General features: G+C 40.3%; 1 protein-coding gene across 2 annotated transcripts; it reads right to left on the bottom strand.

Moving 5' to 3' along the window:
• Positions 1-568: 568 nt before the first annotated feature.
• LOC141679048 (uncharacterized) lies at positions 569-3890 on the bottom strand. 2 transcript variants are annotated; one of them, XM_074485530.1, is made up of 2 exons: positions 2684-3890; positions 569-1052 (listed from the first exon to the last, which is right to left on the bottom strand). In XM_074485530.1, exon 1 carries the CDS (start codon positions 3773-3775, stop codon positions 2822-2824), a length of 954 nt encoding a protein of 317 aa, XP_074341631.1. In that variant the 5' UTR covers positions 3776-3890; the 3' UTR covers positions 569-1052; positions 2684-2821. The 2 variants fall into 2 exon arrangements, with proteins under 2 accessions (XP_074341631.1, XP_074341632.1); XM_074485531.1 differs by having other exon boundaries at positions 569-976.
• Positions 3891-12682: the final 8792 nt, after the last annotated feature.

The following is a 12682-nucleotide window of genomic DNA, read 5'->3' as shown; positions in this document are numbered from 1 at the left end:
TCATATGGATTTTTAGATTATTAATAAGTATTCATTGAATATAAAACAAAAACAATTGTATTTACTAATTGCTCATAGTATACTACGTAGAGTTACAATAGTTTTAAACAAAGAGCTATATTTTGACAAATAAATAAAGACCTATATGGCATTTTATTCTAATAGAAAATTTGAACTTTTTAATTATAATATTACCTCCGCTCCGTATATTCATTGAATAATATATGTTCACTATCTGCACGTATTTCGAGACTTTTATAATGTATAATTTCATAAAAAAAATTAACTTTTTTTTGAATAAAAGTTTAAACATTAAACTTTTATTCGGAAATTTTTCTTTAAAAAATATTATAAAATTATGTTTTAAATGAGTATCGAAAAGTATGCAAAAAGTAATGTACACAATTCAATGGGACAAAGGGAATATGTGAATTAGACTTTGATCACATTTGGTCATTCAAGCCAATTTCTACAGTGTTGTTGCCATGCTGTTTGGTTCAAAACGATATCCATAATGGAATAAGGTTAACACATCTATGTGTATAGAAACCTATACAACAAGATAAAATGAAGAACATAAACAAAAAGATATAATCTGAACATCCAATCTCATAATCTGAGAATATATGTAAACTCGGAAATGCAATTAAATGTACCTCAGCACTAAACATCATTTATCTATCTTGTAAAGAAACATAACATGATCCAACCTTGTAAACATAACAAATACAAGAAAATGTAAAACTCTGAAACCCAAGGCCATCTAGTTAAAATGGTTCTCTGATCAATGTCCCTGGCTTTTGCTGGCAGCAGTTAACTGTGCGCCAAATTATAAAAGATTTTACAGAATTAGTATGCAGATGCTTCACCTTCTTTGATATTGTCCCATCTACTTTCAGCAACATGTTTAGTCGCTAATCCAGGAACATAGTAAACGACTTGTGCTTATAACATGCCTGTAGTTCTTGATGGCAATCTTTTAAAGAAATTGAAAGGTACCACAATGTTAAAGACAGTATTAAGCAATACTAGTTGATCTAATTATATAAAACCTGCAAAGATAGAGTCCAACCAATATCAAGCAAAATCTCATACACATCAAGAATGTATCTGCTACATAGATATAACAAAAAGCCACATTATATATATCTTAAATATTAATCAAAGACTGGAATTCATGTAAATATAAATCTACATTCTTTATTAATAAGTGAAACCCCTTTTCAGTGTGCACACAAGCATAAATGATATTACAAATCAATATAGACATAGGTAATCAGCTAAGTATTGCAAAGCATTGGGATCTAAGAAGCAAGGATACGGGTGCGGGGATGCGGGTGCGTAGTGCGGGGATACATGGATTCGGTAAATAAAATAATATGAGGATTCGGGTGCGGGGGGATACGGCACATATATTTATTATAAATATATATTTTTGATGTTATAAATGATGAAATCTATTAACAAAACTAATAGTTTTATGCAAATTGTATCAAATACATGATATAAGCATCTATAAAACAAGAATTTAAACTAAAATTACTTATATATGTAGTATAAATATTAAAAAAATATGTATTTTAGTTGAGAATTTTTAAGAATATTGAACATCGGAGTGTTCCCGAGAATCCGAGTATCCGATACGGGGGTGCGTGAGGATACGGGGATTCGTTGGGTGACCGAAGAATCCCTGCTTCCTAGATTGGGATCCCTTTCTACGCCCTAATTAGGTAAAAAACTATACTATCCCTGTTTTTCAACTCATATTTAGGAATATAGAGTGCATTTGCAATATGCCAACATTCTAGCAGAACTATCAGTTTGAATGAGAAAACAGGTATATAACTTGTAATAATTCTTGTTCCTTTTAACAAGCTCTCTCCACCCAGGGAGAAACACTGGGCACAGAAAACAGGTATATAACTTGTAATAATTCACACTTTGGTTTTAACAAGCTCTCTCCCCATGCCAACTTTAACAAGCTCTCTCCACCCAGGGCAATTCTGTGCACCAGCACCCCTTTGGCCTTCTATACAACCAAAGTGTTTTTAAGCTGTCCAGCACAAGTACTTGAAGTTTCTCATGTTTCCCCTTTTGACTTTGACTTTCAAATATTTATTTATCCGATTTTCGATCTCATTCGAAAAATAATTACCCACCTAGTTCAATTAGTCCCTATTTTCAAGCTGAGTTACAAATTCATTCAAATTATAAAATAACAAGCTTGAGTATTGTAGAATTTGATACATATTTGAAGTAAGTTCTCTTGGATAAACAAGTTATAATCACAACTCTACAAATGCTATGTACAATTTATCGACTACATATATTAGAAAAACCTCATTAAACAATAATTGATTAATTCTTGTAAAAAATACTACCTATTAATATTGTGTGAGTGTAGTGATAATTAATAACTATGTCAAAGGGACAAGTGATTGCTATAGGAGCATATTAATGAATTATTAATGCTATATTTTGAAATATAGGGCTATAATGAAATAAAAACTCTACACATTGTTGATCCAGACCCTGCTTTCCAAATATGTAATTAATGCTTCTCAAGTACTGCCGTTACATATTCTCAAAGAACAATATTTGTCATTGTGCAAATATAAAGTTTTCACATTTGAGTATAGACTATAATATAGTGCACTGCAGAGCCAGAATGATTAGTATATACCTTCTGGTAAGTCAATTTGGCTTTCAGCAACTTCCCAATACAATTCCTAGTATAGAAAAAGTAGTTCATCAGTTTTCTTGTTGCCCTCATCCAAAATACTGCATATTCTAGCTCTCTGCATCCCACCTGTGCACTACATTACTGAGTTTTCTCTGTTTCTGGATTATACGACCACTCCAAACTTTTCAAAACATCACGATCCTTCCAACGCCCCACAACTGACACAGATTCTTTCTTCGCTTTTCCTAAGATGATCTCCTGCCAAGAAAAAGCAGCATCGGAAACCCTCTTCAACTCTCCATCTTGCTTATCGCCGACAACAACAGTCTTCACCCCCCTCACTTTGACCTCCTTCAAAACATTGACAAACTCCGGATCATCAGACACAATCACCACACACTCAACCTGCCTCATATCCACCACATTCGATACACATTTACCCAACTCCTCACCCGCCACATCCCGTTTATCCGACACAACCTTAACCCCAAACCCCGCCCTCTTCAAATCATCCGACAAACCATTCCCCACATGCGGACTCAAAACCTCCCTAACCGCATTCCTATACTTCCCCATTTTCATCGAAAACTTCCCCACCAACTTCACTCTCCTACTCCCTCTCGCTGACTCAATCTGACTCACCCTCTTCCTCTGCTCCACCTCATGAACTTGCTTAAAATGATTAACAAGCCTCTCACTATTATAAAACCTCCTCCCACAAACCCCACAAAAACTCGGCTCCGGCTTAACCCCTCCACCACTCACATCACCCACATTTCCCTTAACTACATTACCCTCTAATTTAACAGAATTCAACAAGTTTCGATTACCAAAAGCAGCCATATACCTAACAACCCCAAATGTTAAAGATGCCTTTTTTATCCTAAACGCAGCATCGAAAATTGAAATTGATTTGGGGGGTTTGTTATTTAAGTCCCAGAAAATTGCAACATTGGTTTGGCACACACTAGAAGCTAAATTAGATAATGGGGTTGAGCTAAAATGACAATATACATGATAATTAACAATTGTATACATGTTTTGTTTGTAAAGAGGATTTAAAACAGCACTATTACTTACAATCCTCAACATAGTTTGTTAGTGTGTGTGTGAATTAAATTTTTTTTATATACCTGGGCATCCAATTGCTTCTCTAGACTCTCAAATGAGGCATTACAGTTGCTTTACGGTTTTCTTAACATGGATATTTTCCTGTGTGCTACTCGTTGCCATTATTCTTTTAATAAAGTTCGAATTTTTTTTAATAAATTAATAACTGAAAAAAATTAATAATTAAATACGTACATAAGCCTTAGAATATAGTGTATTTTAACATTAAAGTCGTAGGTTTTATTGAATAAATAAATTTTGTAATTATGTAAATTTTCACACAAGTAAGGGTCTGTATAAAAATAATCTTTTATTTTTGTACATGAGGTTAAAACTAGTTATATTTTATTCTAGACTCTGCATCATGTGACATATTGGTTATAGTTTGTTTAGTTTAATTTAATTTGATTATTGACTGTGAGCTTTGAACCATCAAATCCTTCATAATAATAATTATTAAATTTTATAGATTTTGTTAATGTAGTTCAGTATGAAAGGTTAATGTGAATTATGTACTTATGTTCAAAAAAAATGTTGGGGAAATACTTTCTGTTATGGATAAAAAACCAAGGTTATTACTTGCTGTATTTAATACTAAGATTCGGGAGCTCAAGGCCTTTAATGGCTGCTCTCGTGTTTCGTAACTCAATCTGCCTTTACGAGATGCCTACGTATCTCTGTGAATTAGAGAATCAAACCAAAAAACGTAGTTCTGATTGGTGGGGTGAGACCCCTTATATAGATGTTGGGAGTCCTTGAATTGGACTTGGTATAGGAGACTTGGTGGGCAAGTCTCATAATTAGAATGGACTTTGGAGTCCTAGCTAGTAGGAAACTGATTCCTTATCCTTTTAGGTCCCCTTGAGGCTAATCTCCAAGGATTTATATCCTTATCGGGACTCTTTTCAACATCTGATTTGTCCCTTATTAATTAATTACGAATTTAATTAATAATCAGGGCTTTTGGGCCTTTTTTATTCCATCAGGCCGGATCTGGTCCATCAGGCTTAACCTTTCTGGTCTGAGTATCATATATCTTTTTATTGGGCCTAGCAGCCCACAGTTTGTACAATTAATGCAGTATTTAATTATACAAACATAATTTATTTATCCCTAACATTTGCCCCCAACTTTTGGGAAACATTGATTAGGTTTCGCAGAAGTTAAGTCTATTTGTTCCCTTACAGGGTTTCATTTTTTCGTAAAGTGTGGAGCGACCTACACATTTACAATGAATTTTTCCTTTTATTCAGGAATTATCTTAATTTCCAGGAATTTTTCCCTTATTTCCGGGATTTTTCCCTTATTTTCTGGATTTTTCCCTAATTTTCTGGGATTTTTCCCTAATTTTCTGGGATTTTTCCCTAATTTTCTGGGATTTTCTGGGATTTTTTCCTTATTTTCTGGAATTTTCCCTATTTTCTGGATTCTTCAAATTTCCAGCCCTTTTTTCGACCAGGATCCTAGTCGAAATTTCGACCTGGATCCTAGTCGAAAATAGGGGTCAGCCTTGTCATCCTGGTCGAAGGAATTCGACTAGGATCCACGACCTGGAATTCGACCAGGATCCTAGTCGAATTTTCGACCTGGATCTAGGACCTGGAATTCGACCAGGATCCTAGTCGAAAATTCGACCTGGATCGAGGTCGAAAATTCCACCCCGTTTTTTTTTTTTTTTTAGCTTCTTGTCATGCCTATCGACTAGGATTTCGACTAGGATTCTAGTCGATATTTCGACCTGAATTCTGTTCGAAAATTCCTTGATTTTCTTGTTTCCTGGTCGAAGGATTTCGACTAGGATCCACGACCTGAAATTCGACCAGGATCCTAGTCGAACTTCGACCTGGGTTTTTAATCCCCATTTTTTGAAAGATGCTTGGTTTATTCGACCTCATTCCTGGTCGAAGCTTCGACCTCAATTCAGTCCCGTTATTCCAGCTATTTTCGGGTGTCTGCTCGAAAGATTTCGGGCAGGATTCACGACCTGGAATTCGACCTGGATTCTGGTCTTTTTTACCCGTTATTTTCGGGTGTCTGCTCGAAAGATTTCGGGCAGGATTCACGACCTGGAATTCGACCTGGATTCTGGTCTTTTTTACCCGTTATTTTCGGGTGTCTGCTCGAAAGATTTCGGGCAGGATTCACGACCTGGATTTCGACCTGGTTCCTGGTCTTTCACTAGCCTTCTTTATTTAGCTTTAATTTAGGGTATTGTATTTTCCAAATCCTAATTGGATTTGGGCCTGGCCTTTTTGTTGGGCCCTATAAAATTTTACTGAGCTTCTATTATTGGGCTTTATCAAATATTGTTGGGCCTCTTTATTGGGCTTTGTCAAATATTACTGGGCCTTCTCATTGGGCTTTATCAAATATTGCTGGGCTTAACACACCCTGTTTAGAATGCCCTAGAATTCCTAGGTATATTCTGGAATGTTCTTTTTTCTGGGCCTCTTCTTATGGGCCTTTGTTCTTAATGGGCTTTTCGTCCCTTCAACTTCTTTTTCCTCCTATATAAAGGAATGAGGAAAGGCTATTACTCCTCACTTTCTCATTTCTTAGTTTTCTTCTTTATCCTCCTGCTAAGATTCTCAGAGCAATAACAGCAAGTCGGAGCTCAAAGCCTTTTTCAGGAGTGCTTCTTTAGGTAAGATTCTTCCCTTTGCTTTTCGTTTCTATTTTTCCATTGTGTGTCATTTTAAGATAGCCTATTTACGTGCCTCATACTTTTTTCAGATGGCTGACAAAAGAATGACTCGTTTGGCAAAGATGAACGTGGCTAGAAAGTCCAATGATTTTCCTATTCGATCGAGGTATATTTCCTTAATCGACATGATCAACACTCGAGGGGACGCGTATCCGTCTGATGCGCATCTGGACGCGCACGATCATATCAGTGCTTTACGGGATCCCAAGGAGCTGGAAAAGTTGAGCAGCTGCTTCAAAATTAAGGAGCCTTTTAAGCTGGTTCTTGCGGGTCCGGCCGACAGGGCCTGTCAGTGGAAGAAGGACGCGCTATGCGTCTATAGGGATACTTTGAGGGCAGGTATTAGACTCCCTTTTCATCCATTCATTCCTTTGCTACTGGTTGATGTGGGCATCAGCCCTTGCCAACTTCCCCCTAATTCCTGGAGGTTGATTCTGTGCTATCTGTCGCAATGCGCCAAGCACAACGTCCCCACATCTGTTGCTGTCTTCAGGAAGATTTTTCAGTTTAAAAACAGCCCTGATAAAAGTCCGGGTTGGGTTTCTATCAACCAGCGCCCCACTATCCCCCATATCGTGAATGGGAAGTCCATCCCTGATAACAACTTGGGGTGGAAGAAAGATTTTTTGTTTGTTATTTGGGAAGGTGGAGATTGGGGCTCCCTGTTTCGATCATCCTTTGGGCTGGCCGTAGACGGGAGCCCGAATGACATAACTTTGTCTGAGGAGGAGGCTAGAGGTTTCAACCTCCTTACGCAAGACAACGGCACTTCCCATTGTTGGGACCTTATCCGGGAGACCGTCCTGGTAGAACGCGGCCTTTCGCCCGTTAATAAGAAAAGTAAGTTCCCTTTCTTATCTCCTTTATTTCCTGCACTTTTATTTCATTGATTTTCAACTGACTTTGTTTGTTGCAGTGGCTGAGAAGATTGAGGAGGCTACCAAGCCGAAGGACCTGGAGACAACCAGGATGAAGAGGGCCGGGAAGATCTTTAAGGACCCTCGACTGGGTGACCGCTTCCCGAAGTTCCTTCTTCAGGCGACGGAGCCAGATGAGGAAGGCCCCAGCCAAGTTCTGCGCACCAAGCAGAGGCCAGGTGCCTATTTTCAACCTGCTTGGGGGATCCGGGGCAATGACTCAATTGTGGGCAGCACGGCCCTGTCCAAGGAATGGTCTAAGCATTCCATTTCCCCGGTGGATTATCAAGATTTTGTCCTTCAACAGGACTTGGAGGGGAATGAGCTGTTTGGAGCCCAAGCTCTGGCGACGGTACGTACTTTACTTATGCTTTTTACAATTCTCTTTTCTTTCTTTTCTAAACCTTTGTTGTTTTCTCTTGCAGGCTAACGCCCATTTTCAAGGGGCAATTCACCAAGCCAAGGCTTGGAAGGTTGGCCTGGAAGATGCCAACAAGAAGTTGGAGGAGGCCAATCAAAAAATTGAGGCCCTTGAAGCTCAATTGGCCTCTTCCACTTCTGACCTGGAGACGGCCCGGGCTGAAAATGTCATCTTGAAGGCGCAGAAGGAAAAAGCCTTTGATGGCTGGATGGACACTCAAGAATTCAAAGACTTGATGGTGGAGCATGACGCCCTTCTTCATCCTGTTAGCTATAAGGAAGGCTGGGACGCTGCTGTGGAGGCCATCCAGGATGAGTTTCCCGAGGTCCTTGAGCAGTCGCCCTTTCCTTGCCCAGTGCGGGTTCCAGAGCTTGGAGGTGTTACTGAAAAGCTTGCTGGCATGATCAAGGATGGAGAGGAGGAAGATTCCTCCGAGGAGGAATTCGAGCCTGTCGCTAAGAAGGCCAGGGTGGAAGAATCTCCCAAAGCAGCGCCTCAACAGCCATCATCTCCTGCTGAGGGAACTTCTACAGGGACTTCGGAGGGGACGACCGAGACGTCCGAAGAAACGACTGAAACTTCCGAAGAGACTTCGGATAGTGGTTCTGAGGAATCTCAGCCTTCCAAGGCCTAGCTTTTTGTATACCTTCTTTTTGAACTTTATTTATATCAGCACTTGTTACCCTTCGGGGTTATGTTTTATACGTTGCTTTTCTTAGCCTTTTTCTGTTTTAACTTTACAATCTTAATATGCATTTGAACCTTAAACATCCTTGGATTGAAATAATTTCAAGCTCTTTAATATGAAGTCTGGTTTTTCAAAACCTTACACAGCATGGGTTCGACCCTAATCAATAATAACTAGACATCGTAAATTCTACTGGAATATAAAATTCTACGCAAGCAAAGCTTCCAGGTGCTTTTAAATCTATTTGTCACAATGACAAGTGAGAATCGTACTTAGCCTATCTTACACGTAGTAAACCTTCAGGTTTTGTGCATGCCAGGTCCTCGGGACTTCAAAACCATCCATTGTTTCCAGCTTGTAGGTTCCTCTACCCTGAACGCTCTTGACTCTGTACGGCCCTTCCCAATTTGGGGCGAGCTTTCCTTTCTGTCCAACACCAGAAGCCTCTATTTTTCTCAAAACTAGATCACCTTGTTTAAAAAACCTCTCTTTAACCCTTAAGTTGTAGTAGAATGAAGCTTTTTTCTGATATTCTACTATCTTCGCATGTACTTTATCTCGCACTTCATCGATTAAATCCAGGGCTAACTTCTGCCCTTCTTCATTTTCTTTTTCATCAAAAGCCTGAATCCTTGGAGAGGAATGTGATATCTCCACGGGAACTACTGCTTCTGCCCCATATGCCAACATGAAAGGAGTTGCATCTGTCGTGACTCTACAGGTAGTCCTATAGGCCCATAATATGGGAAGTATCTCATCCACCCAATTATTTCTTGACTTTTCGATCCTCTTCTTTAGTCCATCCAGGATTATCCGATTTGCTACCTCCGCTTGCCCATTGGCTTGCGGGTGAGCCACAGAGGTGAACCGTAACTCAATTTCATTTTCTTCGCAATACTTCTTGAATTCCTCGTTGTTGAATTGTGTTCCATTGTCAGTGACGAGGATACGGGGAATTCCATATCGGCACATAATGTTTTCCCACAGGAATTGTGCAACCTGCTTAGTTGTGATTTTGGCCAAAGGTTTGGCTTCGATCCACTTGGTGAAATAATCAATGGCTACAATCAGAAACTTCCTTTGTGCTGTGGCCATAGGAAAAGGCCCTAGAATATCCATCCCCCACATAGCAAAGGGAATAGGTGAGTTGATAGAGGTCAGCATCTCGGGGGGTTGTCTGGCGACTGGTGCATGCTTCTGACAGCGATCACACTTCTTTACATATTCTTTGGCATCAGCCATCATTTCTGGCCAATAGAAGCCTAAACGGGTTATCTTATGAGCCAAGGCCCTGCCCCCCAAGTGTTGCCCACAAATACCATCATGCACTTCCTCAAGAGCTAAGCGTGCCTCATCGGGCCTGAGACACCTCAAGTAAGGAACCACGAAAGATCTTTTATATAGAATCCCATCTATCAAAGAGTACCTTAGTGCTCGAACAGTTAACTTCCGTGCCTCAATTGCATCGCTTGGCAACCAATCGGTCTGAATGTGAGCCTTGATGGGATCAATCCATGACGTCCCCAAGCCTATGGGAGCCACAAGCTTAACATCTATGCTTCGTGTCTTCAAAACACGGAAGTACACACTTCCTGAACTTTCTTCAATCTCAGATGAAGCAAACTTTGATAGCGCATCTGCTTTAGCATTTTCTTCCCTTGGAATGTGTTCAACATGGCATTCATCAAATTGGGTCATCACAGCCCTTACTAGGCGAACATACTTAGCCATCGTATCATCCCTTGCCTCAAATTCTCCCTTTACCTGGGATATGATCAGCTTCGAGTCTCCACGGACCTTTAAGTTTTTGACTCTAAGTGTCCCAGCTAGACCAAGGCCAGCAATCAGGGCTTCATACTCTGCCTCATTGTTTGTGGTTGGGAAGTCTAGCTTCATAGCATACTCAATTAAGAATCCATCAGGGCTTTGCAAAACCAACCCTGCTCCACTGGAATTTATTTTTGATGCTCCATCAAAATAGAGAACCCAATATTCTTTATACTTGTCCCCATTGTCGACTCCCTTGTCTTGAGGTATGGTATCTTCCTACCCCCCGACTTCTTGGTTGGGTATGGTACATTCCACCACGAAGTCAGCTAGTGCCTGGGCTTTTATGGTCGTACGTGGCTTATACTTGAGATCGAACTCTCCCAACTCTATTGCCCACTTAATCAGTCTCCCACTTGCCTTGGGACTGTGAATGATATTTCTCAGTGGCTGATTTGTTAGCACTTCAATTTGGTGAGCTTGAAAATAAGGACGCAGCTTTCTTGAAGCCATTACCAAGGCTAAAGCGAATTTCTCAATGGCTGAATAATTCAACTCAGCACCATGCAAAATTTTGCTGACATAGTATACGGGTTTCTGGACTTTCAGTTCCTCCTTAACCAACACGGCGCTCAAGGCGCTCTCTGAAACAGCCAAGTACAAGAATAAAACTTCATTCAGAACTGGCTTGGCCAACAACGGGGCCTGGCCCATATACTTCTTTAACTCTTCAAATGCCTTCTGATTTTCCTCACTCCATACAAAGTCTTTGATGTTCTTTAGTGACTTGAAAAATGACAAGCATTTGTCTCCTGACTTGGAGATGAATCGTCCTAACGCAGCAACCCTTCCTGTGAGCTTCTGAACATCCTTGACAGTTTTGGGGGGTTCCATGTCCAGGATTGCCTTTATTTTATCGGGGTTTGCCTCAATTCCCCTCTTCGAGACCATCAATCCCAAGAATTTTCCAGATCCTACTCCGAAAGCACACTTCGTCGGATTCAACATCATCTTGTGGTACCTCAGGACCTCAAAAGCTTCCCTTAAATGGGCTATATGATCAGTCTTTACTAGACTCTTGACTAACATGTCATCAACATAGACTTCCATAGTCTTACCAATAAGATCCTTAAAAATTCTATTTACCAACCTTTGATAGGTGGCTCCTGCATTCTTGAGACCAAACGCCATAACAAGATAACAATAAACACCAAAGTCAGTGATAAATGATTCCTTTGGAATGTCATCCTTATGCATTTTGATCTGGTTGTATCCGCTAAACCCATCCATGAAACTCAGCATCTCATGTCCAGCGGTGGCATCAATCAAAGTATCAATTCTAGGCAGCGGAAAACAGTCTTTGGGGCATGCATCATTCAGATCGGTGAAGTCTATACACATTCTCCACTTTCCATTAGCCTTCTTTACCATTACAGGGTTTGCTAACCACTCCGGAAATTGAATCTCCTCAATGAAACCAGCCTCTAAGAGCTTTTCCACTTCCTGCTTTATAGCCTCTTGTCTTTCCGGGGCAAAATTTCTTTTCTTTTGTTTCACTGTCTTCCGACTTGGATCTACGTTTAGCTTGTGAGTTATTAACTCCGGGTCTATGCCTGGCATATCAGCTGCTGACCATGCAAACACATCACTATTTTCTTGCAAAAATTTCATTAACTTCCCTCTAAGGGGCTCCTCTAATGTGGCTCCAACGAAAGTCGTCCTCTCAGGGTTCTCGGGGTCTAAAGGAACCGAAACCAATTCTTCTGCTGGCCTTCCTCTATTCTCATCATTTTCTCGAACATCCATATCTTCAATAGGAAGAACCTGCCCCCCGACTCCATCTGCCCTCAAAGAGGCCACATAACAGCTTCTAGCCATTTTTTGATCTCCTCTCTCTTCTCCAATCCCGTTTCGGGTGGGAAACTTCATGACTGAATGGTAGAAAGAGAGGACTGCCTTGAAGGCATGTATCCCTGTTCTCCCCATGATAGCATTATAAGTTGAACTAGCCTTTACCACCACGAAATCCAGCTGCGTTGCTTGCCTTGGCTCCGTACCTATGGTGGTTGGCAATTTGATTATCCCTTCCACATGACATTCTACTCCAGCAAATCCATATATCGGCATGTCGGTTGGTGTTAACTGGGAGTCGTTATACCCCATCCTTAGAAAGGTGTCGTGGAGCAAGATATCCACAGAAGCACCATTATCCACAAGGACCCTCTTAACCGGGCTATTTCCTATTATTGGTGTTATGACCAGTGGGTCGTCATGGGGAAACTTCACACCCTCTAGGTCGGAATCATCAAAAGCTAATGTTACTTCTGTCCTGGCCCTCTTCGGGGCTTCTCCAACAATATGCATAACCTCTCTAGTATATGCCTTTCTGGAA

This window comes from Apium graveolens, chromosome 8 (assembly GCF_009905375.1).
Source record: "Apium graveolens cultivar Ventura chromosome 8, ASM990537v1, whole genome shotgun sequence".
Classification (NCBI taxonomy): Eukaryota; Viridiplantae; Streptophyta; class Magnoliopsida; order Apiales; family Apiaceae; genus Apium; species Apium graveolens.
The sequence above is the reverse complement of the archived record's forward strand: the minus strand, read 5'-3'. Positions and strand labels throughout refer to the sequence as shown.